The sequence below is a fragment of the Gossypium raimondii genome, chromosome 7 (assembly GCF_025698545.1).
Source record: "Gossypium raimondii isolate GPD5lz chromosome 7, ASM2569854v1, whole genome shotgun sequence".
NCBI classification, from domain to species: Eukaryota; Viridiplantae; Streptophyta; class Magnoliopsida; order Malvales; family Malvaceae; genus Gossypium; species Gossypium raimondii.
Genome location: NC_068571.1, coordinates 45799792 through 45823829, shown reverse-complemented (window position 1 = coordinate 45823829; position 24038 = coordinate 45799792). Strand labels below are relative to the sequence as shown.

At 32.0% G+C, this 24038-nt stretch overlaps 3 protein-coding genes across 4 annotated transcripts; all 3 read left to right on the top strand.

The window, feature by feature from the left end:
• The first annotated feature begins 6785 nt into the window (after positions 1-6785).
• Positions 6786-8556, top strand: LOC105787968 (40S ribosomal protein S7). The gene is made up of 6 exons (XM_012614614.2): positions 6786-6954; positions 7167-7250; positions 7349-7422; positions 7509-7632; positions 7850-8032; positions 8225-8556. Exons 2-6 carry the CDS (start codon positions 7176-7178, stop codon positions 8342-8344), a joined length of 576 nt encoding a protein of 191 aa, XP_012470068.1. The 5' UTR covers positions 6786-6954; positions 7167-7175; the 3' UTR covers positions 8345-8556.
• An 8009-nt stretch (positions 8557-16565) lies between these two features.
• On the top strand, positions 16566-17743 carry LOC105787997 (uncharacterized). The gene is made up of 3 exons (XM_052634080.1): positions 16566-16650; positions 16993-17355; positions 17452-17743. The coding sequence occupies exons 2-3, from the start codon at positions 17020-17022 to the stop codon at positions 17500-17502; spliced, it is 387 nt and encodes a 128-aa protein (XP_052490040.1). The 5' UTR covers positions 16566-16650; positions 16993-17019; the 3' UTR covers positions 17503-17743.
• A 151-nt stretch (positions 17744-17894) lies between these two features.
• LOC105787976 (kinesin-like protein NACK1) lies at positions 17895-23831 on the top strand. 2 transcript variants are annotated; one of them, XM_012614629.2, is made up of 15 exons: positions 17895-18312; positions 18890-19233; positions 19314-19400; positions 19504-19604; positions 19767-19883; positions 19990-20071; positions 20158-20225; positions 20305-20364; positions 20506-20630; positions 21163-21361; positions 21465-21575; positions 21673-21765; positions 21862-22818; positions 22915-23237; positions 23325-23831. In XM_012614629.2, exons 2-15 carry the CDS (start codon positions 18996-18998, stop codon positions 23650-23652), a joined length of 2889 nt encoding a protein of 962 aa, XP_012470083.1. In that variant the 5' UTR covers positions 17895-18312; positions 18890-18995; the 3' UTR covers positions 23653-23831. The 2 variants fall into 2 exon arrangements, with proteins under 2 accessions (XP_012470083.1, XP_012470088.1); XM_012614634.2 differs by having other exon boundaries at positions 17895-18316.
• Positions 23832-24038: the final 207 nt, after the last annotated feature.

Genomic DNA, 24038 nt, shown 5'->3' with positions numbered 1-24038 from the left:
ATGTTACAGGTTGCGGGTCAATTTACTCCAAATAAAATAGTAGAAATAAATTAAATAAAGATATAAATAAACATTTAATGACATGATTTAAATAAGAGACAATTTTATTCATTCATATAATATTTTACCCATTTAAACAATATTTCATCCATGAGAATTCAAAGTTTAGTCTTGTTGTTGGTTAGTTTTGATTTTTTTTCATTACTTTAATCATAGAAATGAAAATTAATTTAGTAATATTTAAAAATTCAAATGTTAAAAACTCATAAAAAATTTTTCTGAATAAAAATTATTTAAAATACCTTCAACATTCAAAAATCTTTTTAGTACTCCATCCCAAGATCCTTCAAAATTCATAAAAAATAAAAATAAAAATAAAAATATTCAAAATTATCTCATCTACAACATTAAACTAAGTAGTTAACTATCTTAAGTTCTAAAAAAAAAAATTTAAACCACACTCAATTATACATGAATTTTGAAAATAAGTTTTTAAAAGTTTTTATTATGTAATAAATACATTACAATACAATTATAAATATAAATTCAAACAACTATAAAACAAAATCTAATTAATACAAAGTATAGCAGATGAAGAATCGATAAGATTTATCCTTGGCAAATACATATGTTGTGACTGAAGATCCACGCCATAATTACGTGTGGTTTAATGTTGCAAATTTAATTCAATTTAGTTTAATTATTTAGTTTAAGGAAAACCATTCCACCAGTTTATGAAATTTTTAAACTCTACAAGCGAGTTCTGAATATGACATGTGTTCTATTGAGTATAGTAAAAATTAATATATGAACAACTAATTACTTTTAGTTTAATGTTGTAAATTTAATTCAAGAACTATCTTGTTAAAACTCAATATCAATCTTTCACTATTTTTGTTTTTATTTTATAATTAAAAATAATGAATTGATTTAATTTTTATTTATTATTACATTTTTAATTTTATTTTTTTTTACCAATTTTAGTCCTACAATTAATATAAAATAAAAAATGAGTTGCAAAAAAATTTAAAAAAAGAAAAAAAAATAGTGTGTTGCTTAACATAATGGAGGGGGCACAAATTGGGCATAGGGTGGGAGTAGAAGATTTTCGTTCACTAGTACCCAAGCCTAATGTATCGATACATTGAAACTCATTAATAAAAAAACTTTCTAAAAGGGTAAAGTATTGATACCCTACCTTAAGGTATCAATATCTAACTCCATGTATTAATACTTAAACCTTAAGTATCAGTACATTGAAAATTAGTAGCCAATTTTTTAAAAGAAGGGCAACGTGTTGATACCTACCCATGAGGTTGGTACTTACCTTGGAGGTATTAATACCTAGTCAATTCCAATGGCTATTTTTATGCTAGGTATCAATAATACCTTTTTAGATACTAATATATATGCTTGCAGATTATCATTAATGAGTAGATTTAATGCTTTCAACCGTTAGAAATTTCTTCTAACAGCTTCAAACAACTACAAATCAATGAGAGTGTATAAATAGGGTCCAAAAACACTCCAATGACGATGAGAAACAATCTTATAAAGATCAAAGAGCAAAAAATCCAATCTCTCATTTGTTATTCTCATCTTTCTTTCAAAAATACTTGTTATTCATTATACAAGTGCTTAATTGTATTTGTGAGTTCTTAAACTTTGTATATTCACCTTTGAGAGGTTTCATTTGTTTCATATTCTTATTTATCTTATTTGACAGTTTAAATAAGGTTTTTGAGTAGAAAATCTTGAGGGGAATTGTGGTGCTATATTACCAAATTAAAAGATAAAGTTTGTAAAACTTATACTTTATCCTTGAAAGGTATCAATTAGTGAATAAGGAAAAATTCTTAGCTGAGGGATGCTAAGGTAGTGAAAGTAGGCAATTGAGGACGAACCACTCTAAAATCATTGTGCAAAGTTTTTGAGCTTGTTTTTTTCTTTAGTTTTTTTAACACCAATTCACCCAATTCTTAATGTATTTTGAGGATAACAATTATTATTTGTATATTTTTGTCCAAAAGTTAAAACGAGCATGTAGAGCTAGCAAACTAGGGCCAGGTCCGAAAGCCCATCCAAGCCTGAGACTAATTTGAGCCTAAGCTCATAACAATCCGATAACTAAGACAAGCTATCTTCTTGCAGGGATTTTAAGTGACCTAATAGTTCTTGCATGAATTACTTGCTCCTCATAATCCCACTAAAAATGAATATGTTAAAATTACCAACTATAGTTATCTTTTTCCCACAAAAATTCCTTTGTTATGCCACTTTCTCGTAGTTTAACGTAGGTAATCAATAGGTCATTATTTTTTGTACCATTTACTTTAACATGTTTAAATTATTGATTGTCTTTCGCATACAAAACTCTTTTCTTATGCTATTTTCTCATAGATGATCAATGAGTAATGTCTCCTTATACCATTTGCTTAACATGCAAATCATTAACAACATAATAGTAATGAATAATGAATAATATGTGTATATTATTATGAAATAAAAAAATTAGATAAAATTAAAACACCTAGGGCACTAAAGCTTCAATCACTTACTTTGGGTGGATGATAAGACCAAAATTAATGAAAAAAGTGGCAAGGTTCAGTTAACAAAATTGATTCTAGTAGTTGAGAAAGTCTAGAAATAAATGCACCTCACCACCCAAATGCATCAAGTCTAGGCTAAATTGTTCCTATACACCTCAACGGCCATGGATGGCGAGGTTAAATAATATTTAAAAAAAAATACTTTCTGAGAATTACTTTTCCAAAAACTTTATTTTGGAAAAAAAATCGTATTGATCAAACTTATTTACATGTTAATTTAGTATAATATTATATTAATAATTAAATAGCATCCACGTATTTTGAAATATTTTATTTATTATTTTTAAATATAAAAAATAAAAATAAAATGTTAATGATTAAATAGTAAGTACCTGACTTGTGTGAAAATATCGAATTTTTTTTTTATTTTGAAAAACAAACTTGGTACTATTTATTTAAGAAATCAATCCAACAAAATAAAATAATGATAATAATATGAAAATATACATTAAACAATATGATTTAATATTTTTTTTAAAAAGTACCCTCTCTCACCTTGTCTATTTGTTCTTTTTAATGGAATATTTGGCTCAATGTATCGATGTAGAGGTGCAAAATGGGGCGAGAAAGAACTTGCTAAGGATGGTCTTAGCATATCTCATCTATTCTTCGTTGATGATTTAGTTTTATTTATTGAATCTTCTGTTTGACCAGATGGAGGTTGTTAAGAGAGTGTTGAATGATTTTTGTGGCAGATCTAGACATTGGATTCGTGTACTTAAGATGCACATTTTCTTCTTCAAGAATGTGCCCCTTATCTCTAAGAGGATCTCTCAGTTGTGGTCTTGAATTTTCTCATGTTAATGATTTGGGAGTGTGTCTAAGGATTCTTTTATTACACCAACATGTCATGAAGGATACATGTCAGCATCTTGTTCAAAACATGAGACAGAAGTTGACATGTTGGAAGGCGAAAACTCTCTCTTTAGTAGACAGAATCACGCTTACCAAGGCAATCTTGGCGGCAATTCTAGTTTACTTGATGCAATCTATAGGCGAAAACATCTTTCATTTCATATAGGGATACACTGAAAAAAAAACGAATAATTCATCTTGTGAAATGGGATGATCTTTGTAAACATCCCGATCAATGCGAACTTATTTTTGAACCATTGTATGACTAAAAAAGATCTATCAAGTTTATTGGAAGTTCAATTTCGGGTTGGATTTCTTAAGCTAAGTTGCTCCGAGAAGTTAAATTAAGAGGTTTCCCATAATAATGATTATGAATTAAAATTATTAAATTAGTGAGAATTTGTAAATTGGAGATTAAGGCCTATAGACTGAATTGTAAGGTTGACAATATTAGTGAGGTTAATGTGAGAAAACTAGAAAATAGCACTTAGAAGAGGGGAGGTCTTTAATTAGTCAATCACATTTTGAATTAGTTGTTGGAGGGAATGGTTGAGTACATTTTTGCAAGAGTAGCTTTCCAAATATTTCTAAAATTCTCTCAAGTTTGATTTTCTTTCAATCAACTTTTATTTGGTAAGTTCGCTTTTCATTAAATCCTTTCATTACAAGATCTCATAAATAAGAATTTCAACATTTTTCGATTTCTTTGTTCAATATTTTCCAGCAAGGTGACATGTTTTCTAATCTTAATCTATGATTTCTAAACAATAGAAGCTGATATTTGATTTTTCTCCATTTTTTCCTATTTTTTAGCAATTTTCAAAATAGCATGACAAAGATTTGATTTAATGTTTTTCTGATGTCCTTGAGTTAGATTCTTGTTAGTTTTATGTTTAGAGTGGAATGAGAAGGCAGAAACTAAGGTCTGGTCTTAATTTTAATAGAGCTGTATTGAGATTTCATTGTTGGGTGCTTAAGTTGTTCTAGAGAGAGTGTATGTAAGAACTTGTATTGTTGGTGGATTTTGAGTATTTAAGAATTTTTAATTTTAATTTTAAAGGTTTCAAGTTTGAATGGATTTGTTTAGAGTTCTCTTGAGTTTGAGTTAGAAGTCTTAAAGTTCTCACTATATTAAATTTCATCTCATTGATAGTTATAACTGATTTTAATGCTTGATTATGTTTTTTTAACTTTATTTCATCGTTTCGATTGACTATTGTAGCAAAAGAAGTGGTTGAATCCTCCGAGGCTATGGAGAAGAAGAACATAACTAAAATGTGATGATTTTAGTTTGTGTTAACTTGACTTATTTTTATAATATAGATTCAATCAAGTAATTTAGCATCGTTTTATTGGTGATGAGTTTTTGATTATATGTATTATTGATGCATAATCTATTTTATGTCATATACGTGTTTATTGTGAGTTGAGATGATTTTACAAAAAAAAAACATGGGCTTGTTTTGTATTGGAATTAATGAGATATGATCATGATGACATATTTGTTGCTCTGATAATATGTTTCATTGTTAAACAATGTTAGAAATGGTTGAGGTATGTCATAGAATTTGTTTTGTGATGAGGAAGATTTGGGGCTTGTGTGCATTCTATTGGTGCTTGTGTGAGCTTACATTTAACACTTGTGTACATTTTTAGAGTGTTAGGAGAAGTCATGTTTTTACACGCATTAGTACATTTTTGCCCCTTGGTGTTTGTGCACATTTTGTGGAGTGTTTGGGGATAAATTCAAGTTTCCATTTTGATCTATAATTGGTTAATAGAGGCTTAATTTAATGATAATTATTATGATAATGATGTTTGTTAAATGAATTTGATGATTGCTATAATGTGTGGAAAAGAGATATGTAATATCGAGATTTCGCGATATATATTTTGAACATGTTAATTGTTTTGAATTGTGTACTTGGAATTATAAAAAAAGTAATGATGGATGTTGTAATGAACCTAGGAAATGTGTCCAATCACTGATTTATTGTTGTGGTAGCATTCGCTAATGATTAATGATTTTATATTAGGAGATTGGTTATTTAGTACCACTAAGATTTATAATGCTTAATGTGTGGATTGTTTGTTTCGCGCATAAGTCTTAGAAGTGAATTCAAGTAGTGGTTAGTCAATTGCAACATTCGAGCTCTCGAGTCTTAGCTATATCAGTTGATTTTTTGTAATTCATTTCTTTGAATTAGTTTTGGGCATGTCTCTAGGTCACTGGGGGAACTTTCATGTCTTGAATACATTTCTTTACCATTTTGATATATTTGATATATTGAGTATGTTCGGTATGTTTTTGTATATCTTGGTATTTTTTATATATTGAGTATGTTATGTTATTGTATATCTTGATATTTTTTTATATATTTGATATATTGAGCATTTCTTTAGATTTTGAAAGTGAACTTATTTGATGAGTGCATGGTTTATACTTTATATTTTGCTTGACTAATGAACTTTTGATATATTGTGTTAATGATTGTGTACTTGGATGTTTTATACTTGATTTAGTAGAGGATTAATCACAAAATTTAACCTTTCTGTACAATAAATTATTTAATTTTATATTCTACAACTGTAAAAATAAATAAATGTTATACAATAAAAATATAAAAGTATAAACTATTTCTCATTATTACTGAATAACACGTAAAATAACAAATACAAAACAAAATATAAACACCAACAACATCTAAATTAGAGTTAATTGCACCGACATCTTCAAATCATCATTCTTAAATTGTTTCTTAAACGTCAAAATATTTTAATTACATTCCCAAACTATTAATGTTATATCAATTAGATTCTTAATTTTGTTATTAAAATTGTTAATTTAATCATTAAATGATACTTCAAATCATACCTAACTAAATTTAAAATGATAACTTTAAAGAAAAATATAACATTTTGCATAATTTTCAAAAGCAAAACTAAAAATAAAGTATAACTGAAAAATAAAAATAAAAGAGAAAGAGTGAAAGACAAAGTTTCTATAAAAGTTTTGAAAACCTCAAAACTAAGTTTTTAAAACATCTATTTTACAATATTCATTTTCTTTAAAATTTGCATTTTAAATTACATCACATAAGATCGACTTGTCGGTTAATGATTAAATTAACAATGTTAGTAATGTAAAGGTCTAATTGATATAACCTTGATAGTTTAGGGATATAATTAGAATGATTTGAAGTTTAAGGATCAATTTAGAATGAACTCATAGTTTGGGGATGTTTGTTACAATTAACTCTCTAAATTACATAAATTTAAGTTCTATAATTTTTTTTGTTAAATTAAAATTTTTAAATGTTCTATTATGCCAATAAAATTAGGTTTTCAAAAATTTAACGACCCACTGTGCAGTCTCCTTACACAGCCCCGCCGTCAAACAAGCCTCTCAGCAGCCCTTTCTTCCTCTTCTCCTCCTTCTCTTCTCCCCTTCTCCGGTCCCTGAGCAGGCCAGGCCAGTAATTCAAATAAGGTAACTTTAAACTTAACTTGAAGATTGCTTTCTACTTGAGACATTAGATTTTGAGTTATCTGCTTCACTCTGCTAGATTTGATTCTCTGTTTTCGCTCCTACTGCATGTTACTCTGTCTCATCTATACGTTCCCTGATTATTCTGTCTCATCAAGTATAAACTGTTGGTTCAACAATTGTGATAGCTAATTTGTAATGACATTCTCTTGCAGATCTTGAGGATGTATACATCAATGATGAAGATCCACAAGGATAAGGATGTTGAACCAACTGAATTTGAGGAGTCGGTTGCCCAGGTTTTAAAACGCTCTTTTGTTTGTTTGTTTGTTGCACTTGGAAAGTTGATAGAAATTCTGGGTATGATTTCATTATGCCTCTTTGACCTTTGTAACAGGCATTCTTCGATTTGGAGAATACCAACCAGGACCTGAAAAGTGACCTCAAAGATCTCTACATTAATTCAGCAGTGTAAGAAAATGATTCACTGGGATTCTTAATAATGTCACATATGTATTTTTCCATTATATGATTGATATAAATCTGTTCACTTGCAGCCAAATTGATGTTTCCGGGAGCCGGAAAGCTGTTGTTATCCATGTTCCCTACAGATTAAGGAAAGCTTTTCGCAAGGTTCATGTTAAGCTTGTGAGGGAACTTGAAAAGAAGTTCAGTGGCAAGGTATGATAAAGACTAATAAGATATTCCTTCCTCCTTTCTACAATGAGGGATCGAGGTTTTGTTCCAAGTTCAATAACAATTTAGCTCAATGGTTTTACTGTGTTACATAAATTTCAGTTTGTACTTGTGGTGGTGATTTATTGATTATCAAGTGGTTTGATTGATAAGTACATGCTCTTGGTGTTAAGCTTTAATGTAGTTTATCCATATATGATAGGATGTGATTCTCATTGCCACTCGGAGGATACTGAGGCCTCCAAAGAAAGGTTCTGCTGTTCAGAGGCCGCGTAGCCGCACATTGACCGCTGTACATGAGGCAATGCTAGAAGATATCGTCTTACCTGCTGAGATTGTTGGAAAGCGTACTAGATATAGAATCGATGGATCAAAGATAATGAAGGTAGAACCTCCAATGTCATACTACTTAGTAACACTACAATTAGGTTCTAAGTGTTGATGAAAAAGCAATGTGATGTCGAAAAACTAAACATATATTAGGAGGCTTGTTATGATTGTAGTCATCTTTCCTAGTTCATACATCAATTGCTTTTTTCAAAGGGCATTTTTCATACAATCTTTGCCTTTTTGGCAGGTCTTTTTGGACCCAAAGGAAAGGAACAACACTGAGTATAAGCTCGAGACGTTTTCTGCGGTTTACCGGAAGCTTGCTGGAAAGGATGTTGTGTTTGAGTTCCCAGTTACAGAGGCATAGATAAGTATTTTGTGTGTGTGTGTGTGTGTGTTTTAAGTGTTTTGACACCTTTCTGTCCTGGAAACTGCTTTTTATGGAGGTATTTAAAATTTTGAGATTTAGGAGTTGTTAAGGAAGCAGAGAAATGATGGATGGATTTGTTTTGATTATGTGGTATTGCTTCTAATGGTGTAAGATTGAGTTTTAGAAATGTTTTGTTAATTTGGTTCTCATCAGCTTTGTTATTGAAGCGAAGGGACAAGATACATGGAAATGGAATTAACTAGAAACTATGAATCCAAAACGATTAGATTAGGTAAACAAGATTAGTCTGAGTTGAGCTTGACTTAAAATTCAGAGCTCGATACTCGGGTTGAGCTTAATCAAATATCTATTTTTAAGCTCGAGCTTGAATCAAGTTCAATGGAATTAAGTTCGATTACTAATTTTTGTACTCAAGCTCTAATTCGATCTTGAGTTGAGTTCGATATTTAAGTTTAGGGTTAATGACATATTAAGGGTAATAATATAAAAAAATATGAAAAGTTAGATAAGATTATGAGTTGTTGAAATTGAATATTATTAAGTTCGAATTTGACTCAATTGGTAGCTTGAGCTTGAATTTAGCTTGATAATTATCAAATCGAGTTCAATTTATTTTATGACGAACTGCTTGCAAGTATCATTGTATTGAACAGTCATAGGTTTTTTACGTGAAACCGACTTCATATCTTCAAATTACGTTTGTTTAAGGTAATTTTGATTCGAATCAATCTGATATGGTGCAAATTGTTATCTATTAATTAGAAGATTTTTGTTAAATTAAATTATTTATACTATATTTTAAATGATTTCATCCGTCACTCTTCTAAAAATATTAACACACCATACATTTCAAGGTAACTATAATGTAAATGTTTTTCTTATATATTTTAATATAAAATCAATAAAAATTAAAAACTCACTGAGGTTTTAATCTAATACCATAGTATCTCAATTTTTGGCTTATCGATTTTTACGTAAGCATTTAATAAATATATTTTTAGCATATAATTTTCATCTGCATAGTGAGTTGGTCATAATTGCGTAAATATTAATAAAATTATTTGTTAGAGTTGTGTGACTCAAATTCTAAAAGATTGCTTGCAAGTTAATTTAAACAAAATATATCTTCTTTTTAAAAGATTTAGTATTTATGAGTATAATATATTTAGCATTTATTAGCATAATATATTTGACATTAATTAGAATTAGGTTTTTTCAACCTATAAATAGATGTAGCCGAAACTCCTTTTATAATAATTCGAATTTGACATAGTGAATTTTCTTCTCCTTTGCCCGTGGTTTTTTTTCCTGAAAGGGTTTCCACGTAAAAATCTGTGTGTAGGGGTGAGCATTCGATCGAATCGAATTGAATCGAATCGAAAATTTTCGAGTTAATCGAGTTTTTGAATATCATTTTATCATCCTAACTTTATTTGAAGTTTTCTCAAATCGAGTCGAGTGAGATGGAATTCGAATCGAATCGAATATATTTGTTCGAGTTAAATTTTAAAAAATAATTTTGGGTCCTTGTAACCATTGTCACCCATCGTAATAAAATTTGTCCACCTTAATCAAATTTTTTATTAACTTTCATCACTTCATAATTTATTTATTAATTTTTATATCTTGGTTAGCTTCTTTGCTTGCTTAGTTGTTTCAATTATCTTGATTCTTGTCACTATGTATTTTAGAATTAAAAATATATTAAATGTAAAAATATGATTTTTAATAAAAATTATTTTAAAAATAAAATGTGAAATTGATACCAATATAAAATTTTAACACGAATATTTTATGGCATAATTAATAATTCAATTTTAATATAAATATTCAATATGACTAAACAATTCAATAATATAAATAATATAAAATGTGAAATTTAATTTAATAATATAAATAGTAGATATAAATAAAATTATTACTATTTATGTTTAGTGATTTTTTGGATAATTTTGATTTTTATTTGAGAGTAAATGGTGAGAAGTAAAAGTTTAGGGAAAAATAAAAAAGTTTTGGGGAATAAAAGTTTGAGGGAAAGTAAATAGGGGGAGTAAAATTTTGGAGGGAAAATATTAAAAAAAAATTGGAGGGGGGAGGGTTTGGGATAGATGGGAGGTGGGATGGGAAGGGAATAAAAGTTTTAGGGGAAAATAAAAGGTTTTGAGGGTTTTTGGGAGTAAAATTTTGGTGGGAAATAGATTTTGGGTAAATTGGGGGGTTGGGAGGGGAGGAGAGTAAAAGTTTTGGGAGGAAAGTGGGAAGGAGTAAAAGTTTTGAGGGAAAAGTAAAAAGGCTTGGGAGTTTGGGGTAAAAATGTAAAATATTATAGTTTGATATTCGAATTATTCGAATTATTCGAGTTATTCGAATTCAAAAACTCAACTCGATTCGAACTCGAAATTCGAAAAAAAAATTCGAGTTGATTCGAATAACTCGATTAACTCGAATAACTCGATTCGTTTAACTCGAAATTCGAATTTTTTTTCGATTTTTTCGAGTCGAATCGAGTTTTGCTCACCCCTATTTGTGTGTTCTTTATTTTTATTTTTTTTCTTTGCAATATATTGTCATTACTGACATTCTATTTTTACAAATTGGTATCCAAATTTCCGGGTTGTTCATCTTAATCACGGTAATGACATCTTTGAAGTATGAAATTTCACTGTTGGATCGCAACACCAGATTTGCGTTGTGGCAGATAAAGATGCAGACAGTTCTTGCACAGATGGACTTAGAGGAAGACCTGCTAGGGGTAGATAAGATGCCTTTGACATTGATGGAGGAAGAGAAGAAGCGCAAGGATCGAAAGGCGTTAACACAGTTACATCTACATTTGTCTAAAGAAATTTTGCAGGATGTGATGAAGGAGAAGACCGTCGCTGGATTATGGAAGAGGTTGGAACAAATATGTATGTCTAAAACTCTAACCAATAAGCTGCATATGAAGCAGCGTCTTTATGCTCATCATTTGGAGGAAGGTGCATCTGTGCATAAACACTTAACAATGTTTAAAAAAATTCTCTCAAACTTGGAGACCATGGAGGTTCAGTATGATAAGGAAGATCTAGGGTTGATTCTACTTTGTTCGTTGCCCTCGTCTTATTCAACCTTTAGAGACACGATTTTATATAGCTGCGGGTCTCTCACAGTTGATGAGGTTTATGATTCTTTGACCTCGTATGATAAGATAAAGCATCTCGTGGTTAAAATTGACTCTCAAGGAGAGTGTCTCATTGTTCGTGGAAGACAAGATCGGAATGCTAATGATGATCGTGGAAGTACACAAGAACAGAATCCTTGCAGTAAATCTAAAGGTAGATCGAAGTCTTCAAATAGAGGTAAAACTTATAACTTCTGCAAGAAGAAAGGGCATATTAAATCTGAGTGCTGTAAGCTACAGAATAAGATCAAAAGGGAAGCTGCGAATCAAAAGGGAAAACAACCAGAAAATTCTGGTAAAGCTGATGTTGTAGAAGACTACAGCGATGGTGAACTTCTAACCGCTTCTGTCAACAATTCTATAGTGAGCAAGGAGTGGATCCTTGATTCGGGCTGCACCTTCCACATGAGTCCCAATCGGGATTGGTTTACAACTTACGAAACAATGTCTGAAGGTGTTGTTTTGATAGGAAATAATGCTTCGTGTAAAACCGTAGGTGTTGGAACAATTAAAGTTAAAATGTTTGATGGAGTTGTCAGAACACTTAGTGACGTACGACCTATTCCAGAATTGAAGAGATATTTAATTTTATTGAGTACTCTTGATTCAAAAGGGTACAGATACACAGATGAAAGTGGGGTTTTAAAGATTTTCAAAGGTTCCCTCGTTGTGATGAAAGGGCAGATAAAGACTGCCAAGTTATATGTTTTGTAGGATTCTACTGTTACTGGTGATGCAACTGCCGCTTCCTCTTCCTTGTTAGATAATATATTACTAAACTTTGGCATATGCACCTAAGGCATATGAGTGAGAATGACATGATAGAGTTGAGTAAAAGAGAACTTCTTGATGGGCAAGGAATTTGCAAACTGAAGTTCTGTGAGCACTGCGTTTTTGAGAAGCAAAAGAGAGTTCGATTCACCAGAGGAATCCATAACACGAAGGGAACGTTGGAGTATATTCATTCTGATCTGTGGGGGCCATTCAGAGTGCCTTCAAGAGGTGGAGCTAATTACTTGCTAACTTATATTGATGATTTTTCCAAAAAAGTATGGGCATTCTTCCTGAAGCAGAAAAGTGATGTGTTTTTCACATTTAAGTTTTGGAAAACTATGATTGAAAAATAGATGGGAAAACAAATAAAGTATGTGATAGCCCAAAATAGGGCCTAATCGAAATAGTGGTTTCGTAACCACAAATTCGAAGTGAAATAGTTTAATTTTATAAATTTTTATTAATTATCAATTGATTGAAATATTGTGTGAAAATATGGATAGGAAATTTTAATGATTTAGTGCCTAATTGAATTTTTAGGACTAAATTGAGAAAAAAATGCAAAGTGTATCTAATTAGTGATTAAATGACTTAATTGAATTATTGCATGAAATTGGAAGTGTTTATATGGCAAATAGACCATAAATTAGTGTTATGGACACATAAGGGTAATTCTAGAAAAGATATCTAAGTAAATGGGTCAAGGGCATTTTTGTCAAAATTGAATAAAAGACAAAATAAGATGAAAATAAGTGTTCATCTTCTTCAAAATCGGAGCTTGCTGCCAAAAATTCCATGTTACCATAGTTAGGGTTCTTGATTTTTCTAAGCTCAATTGTAAGTGATTTCTTGCCCCGTTTTTAATTATTTTCGTATTTTTATGCTTATTGAGGCTTGAATTTCATGTTTCTACCATTTATTTTAAATGGAATTAAAGTTTAAAAATTGACCCATTCTTGATATAGTTGTAATTTGATAAGTGATGTTAGATAATGAATGTTTGAAGTGTTAATTACGAGTTTTACTAGATAAATTTCGATAAAAAAGTTGAAAAAGGACTAAATTGTGAAAGATAGTAAAGTGTGCATAAAGTTGTGATTTTGTGAAATTGAGGGCTGATATGAGCATGAAATATGATTTAGTGAGGTTTGAAATTTAAGAAATTTAGTGAATTTTATTTTTACGAGCTTTGGGACGAAAGTGTAATTTTGAAAAGTTATGGGAAAATGTAAATTTTTCAAAATATTGTGTATAAATTGTATTTGAATGGAATGTTGATAAAATATATTAAATTGTGTTAATATAGATCAAGAAAGAAGAAATAGTGGAAATGATTGGGGAAAAGAGAAGGTTATTGACTAATTTACGAAAATAGTCGTTTTGCATCCGAGGTAAGTTACGTGTAAATAATAGCAATATATTTTTATAAATTGTGAATTATATTTGATATGTGAATTAATATTGAATGTGGAAGGAAAATTGTTAATGAATTATTCAAGTGATAAAGTGTTTAAAATAAAGTGTTAAGTGTAAATTCCCGGTTGAACTTAGGAATAGAAGTGGATATAAGTGACATGTCACTAGAGACTAGTGTTACAGTGTTACAGTGAGTCTCGGGTGCTGGGTGATCTAGCATGTGTTACAGACACCTGACAGCTTGTATGAGCAGGCCCGTGGACATTTCCAGTGTTATTGATCAGTGGTAGCTTCGGCTACATTTCAGTGGTAGCTACGACTACATATTAGTGGTAGCTTCGGCTACATATCAGTGTGGCACTTATGTGCTAATTCTCTACATATTCGTGTATATTCCGAGTGTTCAACGGGATTAATAATGAGTTAAAGTGAACATGAAATGAAGTGTGTATGCAGGTACATTTGAAAGAATGAGCATATGTGATAAATGTTAAGTGTATAAATGTATGTGCAAGTGAATTGGTAAGATTGTGCATGTGTAAGTGATTGAAATTGCTAAGAAATGTATTGATTAGTTAAATGTTAAAAATGTTAATTATTAAATGAGTACTTATTGTTTACATGTAACTTACTAAGCTATTAGTAGCTTACACCTTTCTTCCTTTCCTTTGTTTTATAGTGTTTTGAGCTTGCTCGAATTGGGGATCGTCGGAGCCTCGTATCACACTATCAACGGACATTTCGGTATTATGTGATTTCAAAACATTTAAAGTTATGACATGTATAGAGACTTATTCATTTTGAGTATGTTCATATGATATGGCTAAAGATTAGCTATTGAAATGGTCAATAAAGAATATGTTTTGGTGTTATGTATTAAATGGTAATGAAAACAAAGAAACTATAAAAAGTAAAAAAATTGCAAAGAAGTAGTTTTTGGGACAGCAGCAGTGACGTGAATTTGAAAAATCACCAAAATAGTAGAAATGGAATTAGAGAGTGAATGATATATAGGATTAAATCTTATCAAGTCTATTTTACATGAAAGAAACGTTGTAGGCAAAGGAATTTTATATTTTGAGATATTTGAATTTTAGTAAAATAGGGTTAGAATGGTTTTAAAGTCTTCTGTTCGACTTTAGAAATTCATTAAAATTGTAAAGAAATAATTATGAGTCATAATTTATATGTATAGATTCCTTAGTGAGTCTATTTCTATAGAAACAAGCAGAAACACCATATGAAATTTGTATATTGTGATAATTGATTTTTAGTGAGTGGTGGTCAGAACCGTCAGACAGTGAAATAGGGGAGTCTTAAATGAATAAATTGTACTAATTGGCTAAACCAAAAATTCTAAAAATTTTATGGTAAGAATATATATGAGTATAGTTTTAGGGAAAATTTACGGATTTAAATTTTGAGTTTCGTAACTCGAGTTATAATTAAATTAGTGATAATCGCGCAGGTGGACAGTTTTGTCGTGAATAGTGAAATTAATTCTAAAAGTAAATTTTTATGCTCCGAACTAATAAGTTAAGTTAGATAACGCATCATGCTCGACTCCGGAAACAGTCTCGGGTAAGGGGTGTTACAAAGTACCTCCGCACAGACAATGACTTAGAGTTTTGTTTTGATGAGTTTAATAAACTGTGCAAGTCAGAAGGGATCGTGAGACACTTGACAGTTCATCATACTTCATAGCAAAACGGCGTTGCAGAATGAATGAACAGAACGATCATGGAGAATGTTCGATGTATGTTTTCAAATGCCAACTTACCAAAGTCATTTTGGGCCGAAGCAGCCTCTATTGCATGTTTTTTGATCAACTGATCTCTATCCGTTGCCATTGAGAAAAAGACTCCACAAGAGGTATGGTCTAGTAATTTATTTTAAATCCAAAAAGTCATTTTTGTAATTTTCTTACCTAGATTTATACCTGATTAATTCGTGATATCAACTTAATCAGGAGTTTAAATAATAATATAAATAACAACAACAAAAAAATCGTCAGCGTACCTTATAAAAGTTTCGGTAAACTACATCATCTATCACTGAACTATTAATAAATTTATGTCACTATACTATTAATAAGTTTACGTTTTGATCACTTAACTTCAAAAAATTACAAAATGATTACTGAATAATTCAAAAGTTTTTATTTAAGTCATCGGGATGTTATTATTTTTTTTAAGTTAGGCTAGTGAGCTCTAAGCGACAATTTTATGATTGATATAGTGGATCAATACCCATCGGCAAGTAGAAGAACGTACTTTAGATCCAAGTCGACCTGACGATCAATGTCGAATATCAAAAAATAAAGGTTCTTTGCATTTTGGTTCACATATTCGTGAGATTCAAAGCTATTTCATGAAAAATAACTAAATTATAAAATATAATGGAAAAAAAGAGCTTTTAATTGGTGCAGGAGGTGGTACGAATGAAGAAGGCCAGACAATAACGATTTTAACAATCTTGTGACTTAAATGAAAATTTTCAAATAGTCTACTAACTATTTTGTAACTTTTTGAAATTAAGTGACCAAAATATAAATTTATTAATAATTTAGTAACCTTAGTTGCAATTTACCTTATAAGTTTTTACTCCAATGACGTCAACAGAATAATTATTGTTAAGTATTAAATTTAAGGGTAAATTACACCAACAGTCACTCAACTTTTGGGTAGCTGACAAAACAGTCACTCAGGTTTCAATTCAGTTACCGAACTTTCAAAAAATAACAAAACAGTCACTACTAACCATTTTCCATTATTGACTTAACAGAAATGTCATTTTCCATCCTCCTCCCTCTTCCCCACCATCCTATCACAAGTCCCATTACTTTTTTGCAGACCTCTCCACCATTGCCCTCTCCCCCTCTTCCCCCTATTCCAATCGGGAGTCTTCTTCGAATTTGCAATCTTGCCTCCAGGTAATGCACTAATTCTGATTTTCATTTTCTATAACAGTTTTTATGAATTGAAATTGCTTAGGGAAAATGTCATTTAGACATTTTAAGAAATGAATATTAGTTGTGTTTTTGAAGTTATTTCTCGCTGAGTTTGTAAAGCTTAGGTAAAGTACTTTTTTCCCATTTTTTTAGAAGTTTATGTATGATTATAATTGCTTAGGATAAACGGTACTTCCAAATTAAAGAAATTTATTATTGTGTTCTGGACCAGTAATCTTGCTGAACTTGTTTGACATTTGGGCATGGTTTTAATTATTGGGAGTTCATTTCAAAATGTTTGGATTTTTTTTTCCTTGTAAACAGGAGATCCTCCATTCTATCAATGGAAATATGCATGTATCTCTTCAAGATAAATCAAAATTTTCTTTGTTGGGTCAGTATGGAGCTTGTGTTAACTATGGTCAAAATGGAGTAGAAGAGGATGATCTGAGAAAAACCTGCACTCACGGTGTAGATGGAGTTTGTGAATGCTATGGACAATGGAGCTGTGGATGCCTTAAATTTAATGGGTTTTTAGGCCAGTGTAGACAGGTATCTATGGAAAGTAATTACTGGATTAAGCTGGCCTATGAATCTTTTCGTCTTCAAGCCAAGGGGATTCATTGGGTTCCTAAATTGCATCATCTTCATTGGAAGAAGGAAATAGTGTCTCAATGCGATGTCCATGTACGAAATTCAGATTGCTTCTACTGTTTGGTTTATCATTTGAGTTGTATTTGTCAATGGTGATTAATCCATGGCTCTTTGTCTGAACAAGTTTAGGTTATATTATACGAAACTCCAACATACGGTGCTCACCATTTCTCATTGTGATACTGGAATTCTTCTGAGCATGGTAAAGCTTCTCCTAAGAAGCCTCAGTGGGTTGATGAGCTTCAACAAAAGCAACCTTTAAATGACATGTAAAAATAGTTCACGGGTACCTTCTTGTGGAGCTAGGACAGTTTCTATATATATATATATATATATATATATATATTCTTAATTTTAAAAATTTGAAAGCAGGATACAGTTGTTTTGGCTATCAACATGGTGGAGAGGTCTGCAAAAAAGTAGAGGGACTTGTGATAGGGGGGATGGTGGGGAAGAGGGAGGGGGATGAGAGAGGGATGGAAAATGGCATTTCTGTTACGTCAATAACGGAAAACGATAGTTCCGTTACAGACGTAACGGAAAATGGTTAGTGGGGACTGTTTTGTTATTTTTTAAAAGTTGAATGATTGAATTGAAACTTGAGTGACTGTTTTGTCATCTATCCCAAAGTTGAGTGACTGTTAGTGTAATTTACCCTAAATTTAAAAACCGTTTATTAAGATTAGAAATGAAAGAAAAGCAGGTCCGTTTCTCTCAGTTCTCACACGATAAAAAGAAGATTATCTCGCGAGAAATTAAAAAAAGAATAGTTGAGAAAATGAACTACCCGTTAGGCTCTAAATTTCAAATCTATTGGTCACTCCCCCATCTCTCTCACTTCAATGGCTTTTCATTTTTTCCATTAGACAAAGTTTTCTAAAGTTCTCTCTTCTCCAAACCTAAACTCGCTCTCTCTCTCTCTTCTTCTTCAACTTTTCTTTATGTGGTTGGAAGTCTCAAATAATCTTTTGATTAGATCCAGAAATTTGAGTAAGTATGTGATTGTGATCTTTTTTAGAAACAAATTTTCTGTTTTTTCGTTTTTTTTTGGTAAGATTTAAGTTGAATATGGAAAATAATTGAGGGAAGTGAACTTTCCTTTTATGAAATTAATTTGATATTCAGTACTGAATTAAGTTCAAAATATCAGAAAATGCTTCATTTTCTGATAATTGAAGGAAACTTTATGCTAGAAAATGTGTGATTCCTAGAGATTTAAAAAAAATTCAATTCGCTAGAGAAAATTCAAATTTTACCTTTGGGATTTAGTTGATTTTTGTTTCTAGGATTTTAATATGAATAAAAGTTAGATTTGGCTTTTCCACCTCTTTAATTTTCGTATTATTTCCTTTTTGTTTAATTTTTTCAACTGATTTATATAAACTATGAAGGCTTGATAAATTTCAGGAGTAATTTTTTTTCTTCAGCTTCTTTAACATCTAATCTTTGGAATTTGGATTAAATAGTAATTCCATAATTTCATAAATGTTCTTAAATTGTTGACCTTGTATACATAAAATATATATGTTCATAATATGCTAATTGTTTCTACTAATTCATTTCACAGTTAAAATTTCAGTCGATTTCCTTCGGCTCGGGAGGTGAGAGGGTTCTGACGGCATTACATTTTGTCTTTCTAATTTCCAAAGGCACGAAGGAATTAAGGGAAAAAAATGACAGTCAGAACTCCAGGAACCCCGGCCAGGAAGATAGACAGGACACCAGTAACAACTCCTGGAGGCCCAAAATCAAAGGAAGAGAAGATTGTAGTTACTGTAAGGTTGAGACCATTGAGTAAAAGGGAGCAACTGGCCAAAGATCAAGTAGCATGGGATTGCAAAGATGACTACACCATTGTTTCTAAGCATCCTTCTCAAGAACGCACATCTCAGCCTCCTCCTTTCATATTTGGTAACTTACCTACGAACTTGTTTAGTTGGTTCATGTTTCATGGTAACTTAGTGTTGAGATTTTTCTTTTTGTTTTCTCAGATAAAGTTTTTGGACCTTCATGCTTAAATGAAACTGTGTACGAAGGAGTGAAGACTGTTGCGTTGTCTGCTTTGGGAGGCATAAATGGTACTAAGTTGTGTTCTCTTTTCTACTATTTCATTTGGGAAGCCTGTCCATAAGCCCTTTATTCCCTTTATTAGACAATTCAATTATGTAATTTCTGGCACAGCTACTATATTTGCATATGGCCAAACCAGCAGTGGGAAGACATACACGATGAGAGGAATAACTGAGAAGGCTGTTAATGACATATACCACCATATAATGAATGTGAGATGAGTTTCCCTCGATTGAACTAATTATTCTTGATACCTGTAATTTGCTTTACATTTATACGAGTAGCTTGTTGCATTAACATAAAACATTGCATTGAGATGGTTGAGACTTGTGATTTTTCGTTGTTCATTTATTGTTTATTTGAAATTGTTGCAGACACCAGAGAGAGATTTTACCATTAAAATTTCAGGATTAGAAATTTACAATGAGAATGTTAGGGACCTGCTAAATTCAGAATCTGGCCGCAATCTCAAGCTTCTTGATGATCCAGAGGTAATGGCCTCTCTTTAGTTAATGTCTTTCAAATGAATGAAGCACTTGATTCTTTCACCATCCTCTTTCTTTTACTATAATTTTTAGTTTTAATCTCTTTCTGCAGAAAGGCACTGTGGTTGAGAAGTTGGTGGAAGAAACAGTTAGCAACGATCAGCATTTAAGACATTTAATTAGCATTTGTGAAGGTAACTAAAGAAAATCGCTTTGAGATAACAAACTTTTCCCCTTCTCTTCTAAATGCTAGGCTAATTGTTTTACTGCCATTCTGTAGCTCAAAGGCAAGTTGGTGAAACTGCCTTAAATGATACTAGCTCACGATCACACCAAATAATAAGGCTGGTATGAATGATGGTTTCTGTTGGTTCCTTAATATATACTCAATGCCCCAACTCATAAATTTGTTTGGATAAAACTACAGACAATTCAAAGTACTCTGCGTGAAAATTCTGATTGTGTGAGATCATTTGTAGCAAGCCTGGTAAGAATGATCTTATCCCTTCCCAACTTTATCCAGTAAAATTAGTAAATATTAGCTTTACAGCCACACTTGTTTTAGTATCCTAAAAGGATATATACATTCTTGTTCCTGATGGCAAACTGTTTGAATCAACACTTGCAGAACTTTGTGGATCTAGCTGGTAGTGAAAGAGCTTCACAAACTCATGCTGATGGTGCAAGGCTGAAGGAAGGTTGTCATATTAACCTTAGTTTGATGACTTTGACAACTGTAATCAGAAAACTCAGGTCAGAATATATCTTAGCATATTTTTGTTCTTCTATCATTATATTTCTTGACTTTTGTCCCTCATCTGTTCTAAAACTTTTTAAGTGTACTCTGCAATAGAGGCTTCTTATGAAGCATGTGAGAAGAACAATGAAAAAAAAGAAAGTTACATATTGTAATATTTGATTGTCATCTACAACCACCTTTTAACCCTTCTTGCATCTGACTGAACTACCTTTTTGTTTTGCCAAAATCTAAGGAAACTACATTAATGTCTCTAAATGTTACTTGTTCTATACTTAACTGTAAAATCAATACTTATGTAAAATTATCTGCAAATTGTCATCCTCTTAAGCTAATCTTATTGTCAAAATTTGTGCAGAACTACAACTTCTTAAAGATACTCTTGACTCTAGGTGCTCATTAGAACTTTTTGCTAATGTCTAGTTTATTAATGCTAATAGAGAACTTCTGTAGATTGAAGGAACAATTTCGTCTTGCAGTCATGATTGATTTGTCCCTTGTGTCAATGAAAATTTTTTCTCTTTGCAGTGTTGGAAAAAGAAGTGGTCATATACCGTATAGAGACTCGAAGCTTACTCGTATTTTGCAGCATTCACTTGGTGGAAATGCACGTACTGCCATCATTTGTACTTTGAGTCCAGCACTAAGTCATTTTGAACAATCTCGTAATACTCTCTTCTTTGCCACCCGGGCAAAGGAAGTGACAAATAATGCGCAAGTCAATATGGTACATACTTTTTCCTTCTTGCTTAATGAGATTGACATGGATTTCCAAATGCATGAACTTTTAAGTGAATTGACATGAATACATTTTTCTCTTTGCATGAAAGGTTGTTTCAGATAAACAGTTAGTCAAACATCTTCAGAAAGAAGTAGCCAGACTAGAAGCAGAGCTTCGAACCCCTGATCTATCTAGGGAGAAAGACTTAAAAATACAACAAGTAATAAGCGATTCAAGTTGGTTTCATTTGGAATTGTTTTATATTGCAAATGAAACTGAACCCAAATATAATCACATTTTCTGTTTTTGCTTTATAGATGGAAATGGAAATTGAAGAACTTAAGCGCCAAAGAGATCTTGCACAATCTGAGGTGGATGAGTTACGCAGAAAACTTCAGGATGATCAACAGGTTCCCTTCTATATCTCCTCATTCTCTTTACTTTCTCTCTTCCTTTTTGAATATTTTTAACTAACTTTTTCTTGTTTGTTTAATATAACTATTCAGACTTCAAACCCAATTGAGTTACCACGTCCATCAATGCAGAAGTGTTTGTCTTATTCTGATGTGTTGTCTCCGAAACTCGACAGGAAGGAAATAGACCATAATGATAAAACAAGGAAAACATTGCTAAGGCAGTCTATGAGGCAGTCATCAACTGCCCCTTTCACACTTATGCATGAAATTCGTAAACTTGAGCACCTTCAAGAGCAGCTTGGAGAAGAAGCAAATCGAGCTTTGGAAGTACTCCAGAAAGAGGTGGCTTATCATAGACTAGGTAATCAAGATGCAGCTGAGACAATTGCCAAGCTGCAGGCAGAAATAAGGGAGATGTGTGCTGTCAGGTCTATTAAAAAGGAGGTTGATGTTGGAACTACTATAGCTCCTAACAGAAGTGTCAGTGCTAACCTCAAGGAAGAGATAACAAAACTTCATTCACAAGGTAGCACAATAGCTAACCTTGAGGAGCAATTAGAGAATGTTCAGAAGTCAATAGACAAATTGGTAATGTCTCTTCCAAGCAGTAATCAAGAATCCAACGGTGAAGCAGCCTCCAAAACCAAGAATCAGTCTATAAAGAACAGTTTGCTTCCTTTAACTTCAAGTAATGTTGCAAACCGGCAAAATTTTATAAAATCTCCATGCTCCTCTCTATCAACCTCTCAGCAAATTATGGAGCCTGATAATGAAGAAAACAGACCTCCAGAGGATGATGACATTGTCTCTAAGGAGACACTCCCAGAGTCTGAGAAAGGAACACCTGCAAGGAGTGAACAGGTTGGAGATGTCTCTTCAAAGGAAAGCACTCCATATAGACGTCAAAGTTCAGTTAACATGAAGAAAATGCGGAAGATGTTTCAGAATGCAGCTGAAGAGAATGTAAGAAGCATAAGAGCATATGTAACTGAGCTGAAAGAGCGTGTTGCTAAACTGCAATACCAGAAGCAACTACTTGTTTGTCAGGTAAAATAATGACCTTTCTTTATGATGGGCCTTGCATTCTTTGTTATTATTCATTTATAGGGAATTCATTTAGTTTTTCTTTTACTTGTTTTTTAGGTGCTTGAGCTGGAAGCTAATGAAGCGGCTGGATACAATTTAGAGGTTGATGAGAGTGCAATTGAACCAGAGGAACCCCAAGTTCCATGGCATGTAACCTTCAAGGAACAAAGGCAACAGATCATGGAGTTATGGGACGTCTGCTATGTCTCCATCATCCATAGGACACAATTTTATTTGTTATTCAGGGGAGATCCTGCCGACCAAATATACATGGAAGTGGAGCTTAGGCGCTTAAATTGGATGCAGCACCATTTTGCAGAACTTGGAAATGCAAGCCCAGCTATAGTAGGAGATGAGCCCACAGTGTCCTTGTCATCAAGGTTCTCTCTCTCAACAACACATCTCTTGTTGCTTTCAGTTGATTGTGTTAGCTTATCCCTTCTTGGAATTTGTCTGTTTTCTTGCAGCATTAGAGCCCTGAAGCATGAAAGGGAATTCCTCGCAAAGAGGTTGACATCACGATTGAGTGTGGAGGAGAGAGATGCATTGTACATTAAATGGGATGTACCCCTGGAAGGAAAGCAAAGGAAGATGCAATTCATAAACAAGCTGTGGACAGATCCGCATGATGTCAAAAACATAGAGGAGAGTGCTCAGATAGTGGCAAAGCTTGTAGGGTTCAGTGAAGGTGGTAACATGTCAAGGGAGATGTTTGAGCTCAATTTTGCATTACCGGCTGATAAGAGCCCTTGGACTGTGGGGTGGAATCAAATTTCAAACCTTCTAAATTTATAAGACAACTCATTGTTTGGACCTACTTTCTATACCTGTAAATGAATTTTTTGGAGGCCTTTCTCCAAATGTTCTACTTTCATTTATCACGGTGTGACGAATCAAGCACACTGTTATTGAGGATTGTATGAGATTCTTTGTACACTTCGTGAGGTCAATAAAGGAATTAGATCTTCAAATCACGTCATATCTATTTACGTTTGATTTGAGATATAATTTAACAAATCAAATAAGATATCGCCGATATAATATTACATACTTTGTAGTATACCTACAGTACAATCAATTACGGACGACATTTGATTGTGTCAAAGTAGTCAACTCTCAATATTGGAGTTATGATAGACCTCAAATATAAGAATCACATATACCATTTTCATTATAAGAAC

Excerpts from the sequence above, each read along its gene's own strand:
- LOC105787976 (XM_012614629.2), top strand. The coding sequence starts at position 18,996 with ATGACAGTCAGAACTCCAGGAACCCCGGCCAGGAAGATAGACAGGACA. Across the intron at positions 19,884-19,989 it reads AGCTTCTTGATGATCCAGAG|AAAGGCACTGTGGTTGAGAA; the intron begins GTAATGGCCTCT and ends CTCTTTCTGCAG. Across the intron at positions 23,238-23,324 it reads ACAGTGTCCTTGTCATCAAG|CATTAGAGCCCTGAAGCATG; the intron begins GTTCTCTCTCTC and ends GTTTTCTTGCAG.
- LOC105787968 (XM_012614614.2), top strand. The coding sequence starts at position 7,176 with ATGTATACATCAATGATGAAGATCCACAAGGATAAGGATGTTGAACCA. Across the intron at positions 7,251-7,348 it reads TTGAGGAGTCGGTTGCCCAG|GCATTCTTCGATTTGGAGAA; the intron begins GTTTTAAAACGC and ends CCTTTGTAACAG. Across the intron at positions 7,633-7,849 it reads AAAAGAAGTTCAGTGGCAAG|GATGTGATTCTCATTGCCAC; the intron begins GTATGATAAAGA and ends CATATATGATAG.
- LOC105787997 (XM_052634080.1), top strand. The coding sequence starts at position 17,020 with ATGCATGTATCTCTTCAAGATAAATCAAAATTTTCTTTGTTGGGTCAG. Across the intron at positions 17,356-17,451 it reads TGTCTCAATGCGATGTCCAT|GTTATATTATACGAAACTCC; the intron begins GTACGAAATTCA and ends GAACAAGTTTAG.